The sequence below is a fragment of the Dermochelys coriacea genome, chromosome 10, assembly GCF_009764565.3.
Source record: "Dermochelys coriacea isolate rDerCor1 chromosome 10, rDerCor1.pri.v4, whole genome shotgun sequence".
NCBI lineage: Eukaryota > Metazoa > Chordata > Testudines > Dermochelyidae > Dermochelys > Dermochelys coriacea.
Window position 1 is genome coordinate 33,051,163 of NC_050077.1, and position 17,025 is coordinate 33,068,187.

Consider the following 17,025-nt stretch of genomic DNA (forward strand, 5'->3'; position numbering starts at 1 on the left):
TTTTCACAAAGATTAAAGACAGCTACAGGCTTTAACAAAACTAGAGAGGAGCCTGATCAAAATCCTGACTTTGGACACCCTCCAAGTCTGGAGGAATTCACATCTGGATGGGAATGTTCAGCCTTTGGCCCCATTTCTAAAAACAACATTCATTGATCATTAGCAGGATGCTTATATTGTGCCTAAAGCAAGTCTTTTGACATCAATTCTATTTTATTTTTTTCCTGCTTTAATCATCAATAGATCACTTATCTTAGATTACACAAGTTTCCTTTAAAAGCCAGTATGATGTATAACACAATTGCATAAACCCTTAACTCTAACTGTAGAGAGATGTCAGCCATCAATTAGAGATCTACATTAAGCTTCTCCAGCCTAGAGATTTCCGTTAGCGACAAAAGATCCTGAACTATTTATAGAGGAGTCTAAAAATCATGCCATCTGAGGCCTACAGTAGTAAGTCACCAGGCCCCCATGTACTTAAATTGCATGGAAAAAAAAGGAAATTACAGGCACTCTAGTTCTTTAAACACGGAAGTGTGCCCCCTTAAGACTAAAACATCCCAAAAACATAAAACTCCGCCTTGATCGGACGCAGCCTAGATATGCTGATCTAGATTAAGCATTGCATACCAGGACTTTGAGTCTTCATGACTGAATTATATTGACGATACAAGCCACACTAAAATTCCTTTGGTCGAACTTTGACCACCCCCACCAACCATACAAATGTTAGAGTAGGCACCTGGAAGGAAACATCTAACAGGCATTATTGCCTATAAAACACAAGAGAGACCCTTCAGTATAATTAATTTTATAAGATGGTCATTTAAACCCTGAAGCCGGGGGGAGGCGGCTCAATTCCTTACACATTTTTCCCTCTCCTGATCCTTGAAGGGCGCTCATTCTCACTGCATCAGTTCTATTGACCCAGGTGTCCCAATGAAAAGGGACATCCTCTTGAAATCTAGTCAGTCAGTTTCAACAAATGAGCTTACACCTTCAGGAGCTACACCTTGCGTCTCCCTGACAAACTGTATGGCTTTAACCACAGGTTTCAGAGTAGCAGCCGTGTTAGTCTGTATTCGCAAAAAGAAAAGGAGTACGTGTGGCACCTTAGAGACTAACAAATTTATTAGAGCATAAGCTTTCGTGAGCTACAGCTCACTTCATCGGATGCATTTGGTGGAAAAAACAGAGGAGAGATTTATATACACACACACAGAGAACATGAAACTGTTTCATGTTCTCTGTGTGTGTGTATATAAATCTCTCCTCTGTTTTTTCCACCAAATGCATCCGATGAAGTGAGCTGTAGCTCACGAAAGCTTATGCTCTAATAAATTTGTTAGTCTCTAAGGTGCCACACGTACTCCTTTTCTTTGTATGGCTTTAGTTTTCTTTTCCCAAATGTGCATGGAAAAACCCACACAACTAACTAACAGGGGAAACTACTAAGACACAGAGCTGCCAAATGCACAAAGCAAGCAAACTGTAAAGGAGAAATCTCCTGCTCTCTCCTGCCTCCTTTGGTGTTACTTGTACCAGGAGAAAAATTTCAGGCAGACTTGTGACCTGTAAGTCGCCAGTGCCCCTTTAAATCTGTTTTCCCAGTACTTACACTGCCATGCCACTGATGAATTCCTCTGTAGCCTGGCAGTAGATTGTGATGGCAACACGGGCATCAGCATCAAAGGTGAATTCTAGGCTGTACAGGACTTTCTGCTTCCCATTCTCCTCAGTAGGACTGTCTAGATCATCTTTATACCTACAAGAAAAAGCCAGAGTCAGGACAAACATTACAGATGGAAGAGACTTGCTATCTCATCTACTTCATCCCCAGAGGCCAGTGCAAGAGTGTTACTAGAGTATGTTAAGTTTTGTCCAGTACAGTCTTAATGACTAAAGTGATGGGTCACTGTGTCACCGCAAAGAGTTCCACTGTTCCAGCAGAGCTAACTGTCAGGAAGGTTTTTCAGATAGTTAGCCTAAATTTCCTTGTTATCTGCCTCAGATCAAGATACCCCCCTAAACCCATCCAAGTCACCTTGTTCTTGGGAGCAACCCCAAGCAGCATAAGTCTCCCTGAGATGAGCATTTAAGCCAAGAGGAGGAGATCTGCCCTAAGCAGTAGCTGAATCTCATTCAGAGGTTATCTAACTGCAAAATGCCTGCTACTGACATGTTAGCTCAGGGGTGGCCAACCTGAGCCTGAGAAGGAGCCAGACTTTACCGATGTACATTGCCAAAGAGCCACAGTAATACGTCAGCAGCCACACATCTGTTCCCCCACCTGCCGCTCCCAGCACCTCCCACCCACTGGCAGCCCCACCAGCCAGCACCTCCCCCTCCCTCCCCACACCTCCCGATCAGCTGTTTTGTGGCATGCAGGAGGCTCTGGGAGCAAGGGGGAGGAACAAAGGCACAGCAGGCTCAGGGGAGCGGGCAGGAAGGGATGGAATGGGGGCAGAGCCTGTGGCAGAGCCGGGGGTTGATCAGTGAGCACCCTCTGGCACATTGGAAAGTTGGCACCAATATCTCCAGCCCCGCAGTCAGCGCCTATACAAAGAGCTGCATATTAAATTTCTCAAAAGCCACATGTGGCTCCGGAGCCACAGGTTGGCCACCCTTGTGTTAGCTGATCTCATAATCACTCTATTTCAGTCCCAGGGAGGAGACGGTCACAATCCTACAGAAGAGAAAGCATTATAAATGAAGTTATCCGCACAACGGACAATGCACACTACAGACTGGTTCCCGCCGACGTAAGTGCCCTAGTATACTGACATAACCACCCCATCTCCATGAGAGGCATATGGCTTATGTCAGTGTGAAACTGTTCCATACATCGGGTGCTGTACTGTTGACTGTTATTCTTGTCAATTTCGCTGGAGCCATGAAATTGACAAGAAAGCCAGCTCCCAGCTAGGCTGCTACTGGGTCTCCACCCCAAGCTGGGTGGCTACTCAGACTCCTGGCTTAGACTGCCACCCGGGCTCCCCAGAGGGAGCTCTGGAGTCTCGACTCCCTGCTAGGAACATGGCAGCTGACCAGACTCTGGGCATGGATCACCCCACCGGAGGCGAGACACACCGGGCAGCTTCCCCTCCACTCTCAGTAGAGAGGTAAGAAGCCCTGGCCAGGCAGCTGGGCTCCCAGTGGGAAGCAGTGCAGCGCTGAGAGTCCTGGATCTCAGCCCCCCATACTGCCCCTCTTCAGTCAGTGGAAGTGCTCCTGGTGAGGACACGCACCACTGACAGGAGGGTAGTGTGGACATCAGCCATCACATTAATTACTGTGGTGGCTGTAAGTCGACCTAACGTAGGTCAACTTAAGATTGTAGTGTAGACATGCCCTGAGAGAGAGATAGAAGGGACAAGATGCACTGGAAAATCAGAGGAGGATGTAATATAAAATGCTCCTCCACAGCCATCATCCCTTTCTCAGTCACAGTCCTAGGGTACAGAGGCCTGGTAGGGAGTAAGGCTCCACAGCCCTGGGGCTCACTTCTGGTTTATGCTTTATGTTCCTAGGGCCATGCTTCAGGGTTTCAGCTGGTCACCTCCAGCAATCCGGAAGGGATTCCCTCCACAACATATCTGGGGAGGGTTTGTGTTTTGTTTTTTTTTTAAATATCTCCTTCCTTCATCAGCGATGGGTATGGCTGGAGATGGGACACTGGGCTCTGAGGTGGCACCGAGCAGTCAGTCAGTCAGTCAGTCAGTCAGTCAGTCTCTCTCTCTCTCTCTCTCTCTCTCATGCTTAGACGGCTGGCTGTTGCTCAGGGTCTAACTGATCGCCATATGGGGGGGTCAAGAAAGAATATTCTCCTAGGTGAGACTGGCAGAGATTTGGGGCATTTTTCACCTTCCTATGCAGTTTGGGGTGCAGGTCACTTGCCAGGATTAGCTGGGTCTATCTCACTTAGTTCCTTGCCATTGCAGGGGCCTTGAGCGCTGGTACACCTTTGTCCTCCTGATCTCTACCTGCAGCATAAATGTGTAGACTCATTTTGGTTGTTGGGTTAGCATCTGGATGCTGGGTGCTGTTGGAGGTCTGGGATATACAAGAGGTCAGACTATATGATCTGGTGAACCCTTCTGGGCTTAAACTCTACTACTCTATGTTGTTCAGCACTTCCTGGGCAGTGGTCCACTAGTCCAGTATCTGGTCTCATGGGCTACTATCAGATGCTTCAGAGGAAGGTGGAAAATGATGAAATAATCTAGCCCCATCAGTTAGGGGTTGGTTTGTGTCCTAGAATAAGAAGGTTTATCTTTCTTATACATTTTTATCCAGCCTAATGTCACTGCTGACTCTGTCATTATCCCTGTACATTCTAATTCTTTTCGGAACCCTGTAAGCTCTCTTAGTTGCAACAACATCCTGAGGCAATGAGTGCCTGTTAGGCAGAAGAAGAGTTAAAGTAGCCTTGGAGAGACTATGCAGAACTCAATTAGAAGAGGGCTGACTGAGCTAGCCAATAGGGAGAAGGCTTAGTGGAGCAGCCAATTAGGGTCAGGCTGGCCCATATAAGAAGGGCTGCTGAGTAGAACAGAGGGAATCTCTCCCTGGAGTGCAAGGGAGAAGGACTGGCTGCCTTAGAGGAGTACCTTAGATAGAGCAGTGCTGGGTAGGGTTAGGGGAGCAATAGTGAGCTCTAGCCTGCGGATTGCCAGACTCAGGCCCTGATAAAAAGGACCAGGAAGGTGCTAGGGCTACAGGGAAGTGGCCCAGGGAAATAGGAAGTGGGAGTTGGAGGAGCGGAAGCACATGGCCACCGGCTATAGGGTCCCTGGGTCGGGGCCCGGGAGTAGCGGGCAGGTCTGTCCACCCTCTTTTCTCCCACTTGTCACAGAGGGAGTGGCCAGTATTCAGACTGTAATTTACCCCTTGAGGGGAGGGGCTAGACTGAAGGCTGCAGTAGGCCACAGCAGCAAGTGGATGGAATAAAGACAGCTGGTTCCCCGAGAAGGGGGGAGAAAGCAGAGTGGGGCACAGCTGGAGGGCCGTGCTCAGAAGAGGACGCCACAATCCGGGGAGCGATGTGGGTCTTAGAGGCAGAGCAGAAGTGACGACAGTGAGACACCACTAGAGGAATGCTCACTGGTAACCAAGAGCTAATTTTCAGCATGGCCAGCAGGAGGCACCAAGGTGGTGAGTCCTGCCCCATTACAGTGCCTTAGTTATTTAAGTGCTTGTAGAAAAAAGTTATTTCTGTGGATCAGTTTTAAACGGATTGCCTTTTAAATGCCTATAATGATACTGAGCTTGCTGCCCAAGCCCAGCCTCTAACATCCTACCAGTAGCACATCTGAGGCTCAGCTGGTTAAATTAGGTATACAAACCATTCAGGGAGGCCTAGATAACAAAGGGGCTTTTGCCTAGAATCCTTCTGGCTCTACAGCACTTGTAGATCTTCTCTCCCAAATAGTCTCATAGAGCACTCAGAATACACAGTAGATGTAGCTAGATGTTACTTTACCAGGATGTCTCCAAGAGAATCCATTTAGACCTCATTCAGTGAGATCAATAACTGCTGCTTCCTCCGGACAACACCAACATAAATTCCACCTTCAGCGGGCATTTATAGGTATGAGGTTTTAAAGCATCAATGATTTAATATAAAAGTTGCCAAATAAAGATTAAAAATAGTCAAATTAAACAAGCAATACAGGGAATGGTTACAGCCTTTTTTTTATTTCCTTAGTGCACAGCTATCTGGAAGATTCCACACAAATCAACCAAGAGACGACAGACCATTCTCCAGGGTTCACCTAGGTCAAAACAGGAACTGGCTTCTTAACCAGAGCTTTTCTAACTTGCTGGAATAAAAAGGATAAAAGCAAGGAATAGCTGCCATTCTGAAACCGTGGCTGCTATGACCTATATAAGGCAGCCAAAGTAGAATGTGACCAGGTTGCGTTTGCACAATAGATACAGTCCTGATTTCAGTGTGGTTACTGGTGTCACTCAAGAGAATAAATTCACGGTAAAGCTCAACGCTGTAAGCGTGGAAAGGCATAGCCAGATCAGCAAGCTCTCTAAGTGAGCGTGAGTGTAACTTCAGAATTTCAAGCAGACTGACAGCCTGGGAGACTGAAGGAAGGAGAAACCTCTAGACCAAAATTTTCAACAAAAACAATCCAACCTTTTCCCACTTGCAGATCTCTACAAAATTTCAAAGGGAGACGTAGACCACTTTAGAAATCTTAGTCTGTGGACCCCCAGGAGGCCGCAGACCACCAGTTGAAAACCACTGCTCTCTGTGTTGTACGTCTAGAGCAGCAGTGCAAGCTTCCCCGCACCATCCCCTGCCAGCGTGCCTGCCCCTGAGCTTGAAGAACACCCCTTAAAGGCTCAGGAGACCACTTTCTCCATGCCACCACTGACATTGGGGGAGGGGGAATCAGTACCAATTTTGAGTTGGAGGGGGGATGGTGATGGGGACACCTCCCCAGTGGGAAATGTACCAAAACCTAGACCTCATTTCACATAGGCAGCCAGACAGCCATTGGCCAGGAATACCATTGGCCTAGGCAGGGTTAAAAAAATCAGCAACATAAGCTCTATATACTATTAGCAGCCACCAAGCTAGTCAGGATGTGCATATAAACATACACTAGGCAAAAGCAGGGAAGCTACACGTAGCCATGGGAACAAATGCAGCACAGTTAGAGGTAAGAATGTTGTGTATCCTGTCATTCCGAGGGCTCTGACAGCGCGCACCCACTGATACCAGCCTGTTTCTCCATGGTGCTTGCTGTGCATGGTAGGTACAGCAGTGGCAGACACAGACAGGCTAACCCTGCTGCATGTTAAACCCTATGGGATGGGATTGTTAAGAAGCACTCAGTACTTTGTCTGGAGCCTGATGACAGTGACCTCGGAAAAGACTGTGGAAACGTACAGTAAACTCCGCTTCCTGGGACTTCAAGGGAAGTGGAATTAAGCCAACACCAAGCACTTTTGAAGGTCTCTCCCTACAGTTTCTGAGCTCAGTCGTTAGCAGGGATACAGTTAATTTCTCTTTACAAACACTAATACCCACTGCCTCTTACGAGGCATGTATGGTAAGCAGTACCCCCATTTTATGGATGGGAAAACTGCAGCAGACGATGTTAAGAAACTCCTCCAAGGTCACAGTGAAGTCAGTGTCAGAGCAGGGATTAAGACCCACAAGTTCCTGGCTCTCAGGGATGTGCTGACACCTGTCAGTGTCTTAGTGTACCTTAATGAAGATCTATGTGTGCTTCTCTGCATCACAATGCTTTTAGTAACCACTTTGCTCTCGCCTATTGGGGCCAGGTGAGGACTCTCAGACAGCAGGAGAGTTCGGGGGTGTGCTCCCACCTCCAGGACCTACAAAATCTCTTGCCATAAAGGACTCCATCTGCTTTGTGTGATACTATCTTTAAAGCATGATCTGATGAGAGATGGAGCACCCTGAGAAACCCGAGTAGTCAGGAGCACATTACACTCCACACTGGCTGTCCACTCATAGCACTGGTTACAATCGTTAACCTTTTAACTCCCAGAGAATCTTTGTGGTGTCATGAACACCGAGAGAGAACAGAGGGTTTCCTGGCTCTTAGATCACTGAAACCTGTTCAGAAAGGAGGTTGAGGGCCCCTCAGCCTGCTCTGCAGTTCTTCTCACTACAGACCACCTCTTTGTCCTCTAACCTGTCCCTCAGCTTCCTCCACTGCAGAGGGCTGGGGAGCTCTGTTGCACAGCTAGCTGGCGGTTCAGCTGAGCTGCTGCTGTGTCGAGAAGCCATGCACTCTCCTGGGTCCCCCACTCATCCCTCAAGGTTCTCTCATTGTGCCAGGTCTCCCTACCCCCATCACCTCTGGATCTGCTGCCAATGTTTGTCTCTGTCCCCATCATTCCTGCGAAAAATTCAGGAATCAAGTGTTTAAACCCTAAATGGTCTAGGACCCAGTTATGCAAGATTGCACTTCCTCTCCCTTGCATCCCATCTGAATGGTTACAGTCAGCTGGCTTACTCTCCTGGTCAGGTGCTGGAGTTGAACTTTCTGGAAGCTGCTCCTGTTGGCAGTCCAGCAGAGTTGGAGTTCTGTCTGACTGGAGCCGGGGATGGCGCATTTACGCTTTGAGCCCAACCATCACGGAGTAACACTGTTGATGTATTTAACACCAGGTGCCCTAGGCCTGGGTGTAAAGAACCTGCCAGTAAGTAGGGGTGCAGGTGGTGGAAGGTTATGCTGTGCACTATGTTGGCCTGCTGCAGGAGCCAGGAGCACTGAGGGCTATTTCAGACTGCTGTGCAGAGAGATCCTTTTCTATGGCCTAGCCTATCACATAGCTGGTGGCTTCAGCTTCAGAGAAAATTGTGTACTTAATCCTCCTGTGATCCTTGCAATGTGCAGCATCAGTAGGTGACTCTGGGGTTAGTGAGCGCTCTCCAATTCCTGAGTCTAGTTCACTTTACAGTACATTTACACAATCCTTTCTGATCGCAGGGGCGAAAGGCCCAGGGAAAGATACTGTATGCACGTACCCGGTCAATTTCAAGTTACAGTGTGAGGAAGACTTTGGGCATTTGTGTCAATGACCAGTACTATGTATACAGAGTCCTTTTACAGCCATCACTACGTATGATGTTAGAGGCACTTCTGAGAACACATATTTGTTCCAATGTTGCACCAGTATTCAAAAATGGTGACCGGGGTAACTACAGGCTTATTAGACTGACATTAATCCTGGACAAAACCATAAGAAAGCTGATACAGGATTCAATCACTAAAGAATTAAAAGGAGAGGAATATCATTAATGACAGGCAACATGGTTTTATGGAAAACAGATCTTCTCAAACAAATCTGATTTCACTCTTTGAAGGGGTTACCAGTTTGGTTGATAAAGGGAATTATGTAGATATAATAGACTTTTGTAAGGTGTTTGACTTAGTACCACATAGTGTTCTGATTGAAGAACGAGCACGATACAATAATAAAGCATACTTCAAATGGATTAGGAACTGACTGACAGATCTCAAAAAGCAGTTATCAATGGGGAATCCTCATCAAATAAGGGTGTTTCTAGTAGGGCTCTGCACAGATCGGTACAAGTTCCAAGACTATTCAACATTTTGTTGATAAATGGCATAGTCAATTGCTTGACCACACTTTGGCTCATTATAAAATATACTCAAGAGACCAAATAACCAATGTCTGTCAGGTTTAGAGTTATGAGCCAATAATCATATAGTACAGGAAAATGGTTTTCTTTGATACCAGGGTACGGGAAGCCATCCTGTGAAGCGATGTTACATTCACCTTACATAGAAAGTGTGCTCCCAAAATTACATATTCCATCTGGTGTTATTTAGATCATGATTTTACAAGTTACACATCTCTTTCTACGTTGCTCAAATCCAACCCATCAGTTTGTCCCAGTACCCTAACTTGTTTTTCTGTTCCTTCCTTATCTTTGTTTGGGATATTACCTTCCAGATACTGGCCATGAAGGTACTTTCCTACTTTGTACGAAGGCATGGAACAAATGTATCTTGATTTGACAAGTTTCCTTATGCCAAATGCTTACTTCAGCAAATGGAAGGAGTTATGAGATACTTAGCATCGTGAACAGGGTTATGGTACAGACCAGTTTAGGCTATATCACTGTTACAATACTTGTGCTTTATGTTAATGGTGCACAAGGCATACCAATATATTTATATGTTGCAGATAATATATATTAGTGTGTATACATATAAATATATATTAGTTGCAGATAATATATATTAGTGTGTACACACACACGCTAGCCAGCATATATTAGCCAACCATTTTAATCAAATTTCTGGAAGTAAATATAAATCTATTAAAGATGAACTTGCAGATGACAGACTGATATAATGCGAAATAATGATGGAGGACAGGGCAGTCATACACAGCCATTTGGGCTGCTTGTTAAGCTGTGCCCATTCAAACAAAACGTGTTCATCCAGCCAAATGCAAAAATTACATGACTGGGAACAAGGAATATAGGCCAGACCTACAGAATGGTGGGCTGTATCCTGGAAAGCAGTGATTATGAACAGGATTTAGGGATCATACTTGATGGGCAACTGAACATGAGCTCCTAGTGCAATGCTGTGGCAAAAAGGGCTAATGTTTTCCTTGGATGGATAAACGGGGAGTAGCGAGGAGTGGAGAGCGTTTTCATGGCATTAGCAGGACTGATACTAGAATACTACAACCAGTTCTGGGGTCCACATTTTAAAAAGGATGTTGAGAAAATAGGAATAGAGAGTGTGCAGAAAAGCCACAAAAATGATTCAAAGGCTGAAGAAAGTGCCCTAGAGTAAGGGACTTAGAAAGCTCAATCTGTTTAGTTTATGAGAAAGATTGAGAGATGCCTTGATTACAGTGAACAGGTATTTTCACAGGGAGAAAATATTGAAAAGGGCTCTCTAATCTAGCACAGAAAGGCAAAACAAGAACCAGTGACTCAAAGCTGAAGCAAGACAATTTCAAACTGGAAATAAGCCACAAATATTTATCAGTAACAACAATAATAAAAAGAAAAGGAGTACTTGTGGCACCTTAGAGACTAACAAATTTATTTGAGCATAAGCTTTCGTGAGCTACAGCTCACTTCATCGGATGCATTTGGTGGAAAATACAGAGGGGAGATTGATATTTTCCACCAAATGCATCCGATGAAGTGAGCTGTAGCTCCCGAAAGCTTATGCTCAGATGATTTGTTAGTCTCTAAGGTGCCACAAGTACTCCTTTTCTTTTTGCGAATACAGACTAACACGGCTGCTACTCTGAAACCTAACAATAATAAAGTATATTTCTTATAGAGCTTCTTTTATCAGCAGATCTCAATGCGTTTCACAAAACCCCTTGAGGTGGAGAAACATCATCCCCATTTTACAGATGGGAAATTGAGGCACTGAGAGGCTTGTCCCAGGCCACACAGGGAGACCGTGGCAGAGCAGGGAATTGAAGCCGGGTCCCCCACAGCCCAGTGGTTAGGGCACTGGCTAAGGATATCCTTCCTCCAGTGAGGGTAATTAACCATTGGAACAAACGACCAAAGGAAGTAGTGGGTTTATCCATCTCTTGATGTTCTCAAATCCAGACTGGCTGCCTTTCTGGAAGACGCTTTAGTCAAAAACAAGCTTTTCGGTTCAACACAGGGGAACTGGGGTGCAATGTAATATAGCCTGTGATATCTAGATGATCCACTAGTCCCTTCTGATCCCTGCCCCAAGGAGCTTACTATCTGATTCCAGAAGTGATACAAGTAAGAGCAGCAAATGTCATGCTTAATGAAGGAAGGGGAGAACAGGACTGTGTGACCCCTAAAACAACCTGGGCCATGTTAAATGAAGTCACACAGGGATGAAATAGCCCTGCAGCTCCCAGTGTTGTCAATGCAAGATGCACAGGCAGTTGATTTTTTGTTGAGCACTACAAGTTCCAGGACTGCTTTGATCTGAGCCACACCCACCACAACATGGGTTCCTCTGCTTGTCTCTCTTCCTTGAAGTTCTCTCTTGGGGACTGCAGGAGTTTTACTTTCTCTCCCTTGGCTTGTCAGTTGCCAAAGAAGCAGGAGCTGAGTTACAGTAGTAGGGTGATGCGACAAAGGTGCAGGCCTCAATTACAAACAAGCAACTATTCTCTGCTAGCAAGTGCCAGGTAAATCGCTCTGGGCAGACTCCCAAGCGACAAAGTGGTATACTGCCTGCCTCCTCAAGCATTCCCATGCAGCCTCCTTTCGTCTCAGGCAAGATGTGGACAAATAGGAGAAAGTCCAGAGAACAGCAACAAAAATGATTAAAGGACTAGAAAACGTGACCTATGAGGGAAGATTGAAAAAACTGGGTTTGTTTAGTCTGGAAAAGAGAAGACTGAGAGGGGACATAACAGTTTTCAAGTACATAAAAGGTTGTTACAAGGAGAAAGGAGGAAAATTGTTCTTCTTAACCTCTGAGAATAGGACAAGAAGCAACGGGCTTAAATTGCAGCAAGGGCGATTTAGGCTGGACGTTAGGAAAAATTTCCTAACTGTCAGAGTGATTAAGCACTGAAATAAATTACCTAGGGAGGTTGTGTAATCTCCATCATTAGGGATTTTTAAGAGCAGGTTGGACAAACACCTGTCAGGTATGGGCTAGATAATACTTAGTCCTGCCTTGAGTGCAAGGGACTGGACTAGATGACCTTTCGAGGTCCCTTCCAGTTCTATGATAAGTCCGAAGAAAGCAGCAGCGGCAGAGGGCAACAAGATCCCACCATGAGATGGCCTCTTTCCACACACATAATACATCTCAGGACTCAATCTCCCTCCAAGAACTAGAGAGGACATCCAGGTTAGGAGCTGCTGACCAAGGCTGGCTTCCTGACTTACTTTCAAACTTATTCATAGATTCATAGATACTAAGGTCAGAAGGGACCATTTTGATCATCTAGTCCGACCTCCTGCACAACGCAGGCCACAGAATCTCACCCACCCACTCCTACGAAAAACCTCACCTATGTCGGAGCTATTGAAGTCCTCAAATCATGGTTTAAAGACTTCAAGGAGCAGAGAATCCTCCCTCAGGTGACCCGTGCCCCATGCTACAGAGGAAGGTGAAAAACCTCCAGGGCCTCTCCAATCTGCCCTGGAGGAAAATTCCTTCCCGACCCCAAATATGGCAATCAGCTAAACCCTGAGCATATGGGCAAGATTCACCGGCCAGATACTACAGAAAATTCTTTCCTGGGTAACTCAGATCCCATCCATCTAATATCCCATCTCAGGGGATTAGGCCTATTTACCCTGAATATTTAAAGATCAATTAATTACCAAAATCACATTATCCCATCATACCATCTCCTCCATAAACTTATCGAGTAGAATCTTAAAGCCAGATAGATCTTTTGCCCCCACTGCTTCCCTTGGAAGGCTATTCCAAAACTTCACTCCTCTGATGGTTAGAAACCTTCGTCTAATTTCAAGTCAACTTCCTGGTGACCAGTTTATACCCATTTGTTCTTGTGTCCACATTGGTGCTGAGCTTACATAATTCCTCTCTCTCTCCTGTATTTATCCCTCTGATATATTTATAGAGAGCAATCATATCTCCCCTCAACCTTCTTTTAGTTAGGCTAAACAAGCCAAGCTCCTTAAGTCTCCTTTCATTCACAGAACCAGGAGGAGAAAAATTCCTCAGCCATTTGACTCTCACGACTTTATGTGGTGATAATTTGCTTGCAGCTGTTTTGTCTCCTGTGGGGACTCACCAGCTGGCAGAGTTCCTACCAGGAACTCACAGTCATCTTACGAAGTAGCAGGGCAGGAGGGAAGAGAGGCCATCTGACTCTGTTATATTCAATAGGAGAGCTCACCCCTGCCCCTTCTGAACTTAACACAGGGGAGTCTGGTCCAGGCAGGAAATCAGGATTTTGCACAAGTTCTCAAAGACACAGAGGTTCAGGCAGGAACATTAATGAGTGTGGAATTTCTCCCGGTGACCACCATAAATACTTCAGGTTTGGCAACACTCTGAACTTTGCTCACCAGTCACAGCATGGCCGGGAGCCAGAGTGGAAGTTTCCTCACACCCTCCCCCAAAGCTCTGAACTGCAATCTAGAAGGATCACGTAGCCCTCCAGACAGGTGAGACTCCAGCTAACAATCCGGAGCCAGGGAAAGCCAAAGAACTTGTGGGAATTTTACAGTCAAATCTCATCTTTCATCAAAAAATGAGCCAAATTCAGCCTCATTTTACAGGGACAGGAGGAAGAGAAGAGGAGAATCTCCAGAGAACTAGGAACTGGCTGTTTTTCCATGATCACAATCACAAAGAAACCCTTGCTGGAGAGGTCAGGGAGGGGCTTTTACACATTCCTAGGGAGAGGGGTTAAACTTCCACTCCGGACACGCAGCACAGTGCAAACTGAGACCTTTCCCTTGTGAAAAAGGCTGCTAATCCTTAAGTGTTAAAGGATTCCTTAAACATCTGGGTCACTAGAACTCCTAAACATACTGATCTCACGAGGAAATTAAACAGTGCAGCACTGACCGTGCTCTGGAGCTGACTCAGGACCAGAAAGACTGACTGCCATGCGAGAGGCCAACTCTTGAAAGCAGATAGTGCCTGCATCTATGTGGGTTCATCGCTGTGGTACCACTGAGCACCTTACAAACAGCAATGCAGCCTCAACTCCCCCGGAAGGCAGGTCAATTTCATTCTCCCCACTTGACAAATAGGGTAACTAAGTTGCAAAGCGGGGAGATGACTTGTCCATCAGCAGGCCAGTGACAGAGCTCAGATTAGCACTTACAAATTCCTGTACTAGCAGCAGGCCCTTTCACAGATATAAGACTCTGCATATCCGAGAGCTGGTGCATTGCTGCCGTATGCTTCCTAGAGGACTAGGACATTGTTTACATAGCGAGTCCTGGCTTCAGAGGAAGCAGGAACTAAGGTGTTATCCCAATGGAGACAGACATACCCTTTGGCTAGAAGAGCCAAGAGCTCTTCGGAACATGGACATTTACCAAGGCCCACTATCTGAGTGGGCGCTTCTTCCTTCTCCACCTGTCCAGCTCATTCTGAGACCATCACTTTGAGTTTTTGACCATTAAAAAAAAAAAACTAATCAGAGTTTTCAAAGAAAAACAAGGTTGATCAATTTCTAGTGCAGTTCTGGTTAATCTAGCCCCTTTTCTACCAAAAGAGACAAGGTGGGTGAGGTAATTTCTTTTATTGGACCAACTCCTGGTGGCGAGATAGACAAACTTTCGAGCCATACGGAGCTCTTCTTCAGGGCTGGGAAAGGGACTCCCAGCGTCACAGCAAAATGCAAGGTGGAACAGAGTGTTTAGCATAAGTAGTTAGCATACATCTTATGACCATTCAAGGTGGTCATAGGACAAAAAGAGAGGGTTAGTAGATTACAGATTGTTGTAATAAGCCATAAATCTGGTGTCTGTTCAGTCCATGATTGTTAGTGTCTAGCAAAGTAATAAATTTAAGCTTCCAGCAACTACAACTACACTGCCATACACTTTATACCAAGGCACCCAAACCTTGCCCAGCCATGACCTGAAACTGGCAACTTGCCAGGAATGCAAACATTTCCAGAAAATGACAAACTGCACAGACTCTCCAGGGGCTGTATAAAATGCACCATGCAGCTGCCAGGCTGCTCAGACTGTGTGCTGGGACCTAGATCTACCCCAAAGCTCTACACCTTTATTAAACAAGTACAGCTGCAGGCTGATTGTTAAGACACTCCACAGCTACGTTTAATCCACAGACCAAACTCTAGCTATCACTGCATTCGATTTAAGTGCAGAGCAGTGAGATATAACTCATCCAGCCTAACGGGTCTTTCTCTCTACAAGTGTGGGACATAGTCACCTAAAAGTGTGTGGCTCAAGTGGGACTACACTGTGTTTTAGCCAGCAAGAAAAATCTGAAGCAGAGTTTTATTCAAAACTAATCAGTCCTCCTGGCCTGGGCCTTGCACCAAAAACAACTTCTAACTTTGCAAACACAAAAGTTCAGAAAGAAATCTGTCTGCAAGTTTAGTGACATGACTAATATTTTCCATTTGTGTTAGTGTTCCTGAGTGAGACCCAAGTGTCACAGCTTCCTACAAGGCGGCGTTTGCTCTACTCAGCCTCTGGAGAAAGAGGTCTCCCCAATGCTGGTTGGAAATGCTGATTACCCAATTCTGGGGAAATAAATAATGGGAGTTATCTGAAAAGCCCTGGACAGCATTGATTACATGTGAACCCTGAATATTCTAAACACCCTTGGGAGTGACACTGGAATAAGGACTTGTCACTTAGTGCACTGAAGAGAAGGCCATCAAATGTAAATGTGTCCCATCCTTTGCCTTCAATACAACAAACAGTTTGGTCAGTAAAGGTACCTCACGAGACGTAGAGAGTCTTTGCGGATATTCACCAAACTTCTCAGTGTCTTCACAGGCTCGTGTGGGGCTGGTGTGACATAGGGAAACTAGAATGAGAGGCAAGAAGTTGCTCTGTTAATATATCATCTTGAGAATTAACACTTTAAGCAAGATGCAACTTAATACAAGAAACATCCATACTGTCCGAGATCATGCTCATGTCAACACTGGGCTGCAACCAACCACAGCTGGCACTAAACAGCAATCCCATTGGCAGAGAGACTCAAGCTGAATAGGCTAGAGAGACTAATCAGTCCTCTCCAGCTCAGCAGCAGTCTCCACAGCAGGGTGTACACACACTGGCAGGACTCAGTGCAGAGCCTGTCCTGAAGCTGCCCATGCTGTCCTAATGCAGCACTTATCACAACCAGACATCTATCTCTTAAATACCTCGCAGCTCATGCACATCTACTGTTAAATTGTCTGCCACAGGCAGGAGGCGGCACCTCTTCATACTTGTGCTTTCTAGTCCCCTCCTGGAAAGCTTGTTATTTGTTTAGTCTAAAATAAATCTCCACCCTTAGTTTGATAAGAAGGAATGCAACGCTTTCCTAAGTACTACAGCCTAGGCTTGGCCATCTTAGCTCTACTTCTGCTCAAAACGGCGAAGTCTGAGGAAAAGACCCACGGGGAAATCCAGGACCAAGACTACTGTCATTGTTCAAGAGAGACCAATTTACTTTCTTTCCCAGTCAGAACCAATAGCCTCAGAGGTGCACACAAAAGGGAAAAGAAAAAGGTCTTGGACAGGGTCTTTCCCAGCAGGGAGTTGGCTGAAAGCCTGCACTGAATTTATCCCCAGGTCTAAAACCTCCCTGCTGGAGAATCCAGGAGGTCATAGCAGTGCAATAGGTTTACAAGTGACTGCAAGGTAACTATACGGGAATCAGAGTGTCTCAGACCCAGTGATGACATCAGGTCAGAACTACTCAACTCAGCAGTCTGCATTAAAGGGTAAAAGAACAAATTAGGCTATTGATATCAAGCCTGGTCATAAGGCTTGGAAGCTTGTATAAAATGCAAATTTGAGAGACAAGAGCAGTCACCCATGACAAACTGAACCATGCAGTA

The 17,025-nt window shown here is 45.7% G+C and overlaps 1 protein-coding gene across 6 annotated transcripts in view; it reads right to left on the minus strand.

Moving 5' to 3' along the window:
- Nucleotides 1-17,025, minus strand: part of MGRN1 (mahogunin ring finger 1) — a 108,882-nt gene that overhangs the window by 70,898 nt on the left and 20,959 nt on the right. For all 6 annotated transcript variants that reach the window (XM_038418632.2, XM_038418630.2, XM_043493187.1 and 3 more), the window contains exons 3-4: nt 15,913-16,001; nt 1,622-1,768 (exon numbers count right to left, since the gene is read on the minus strand). In XM_038418632.2, coding sequence (XP_038274560.1) covers nt 1,622-1,768; nt 15,913-16,001 — 236 coding nt within the window. The remainder of the gene's footprint in view (nt 1-1,621; nt 1,769-15,912; nt 16,002-17,025) is intronic.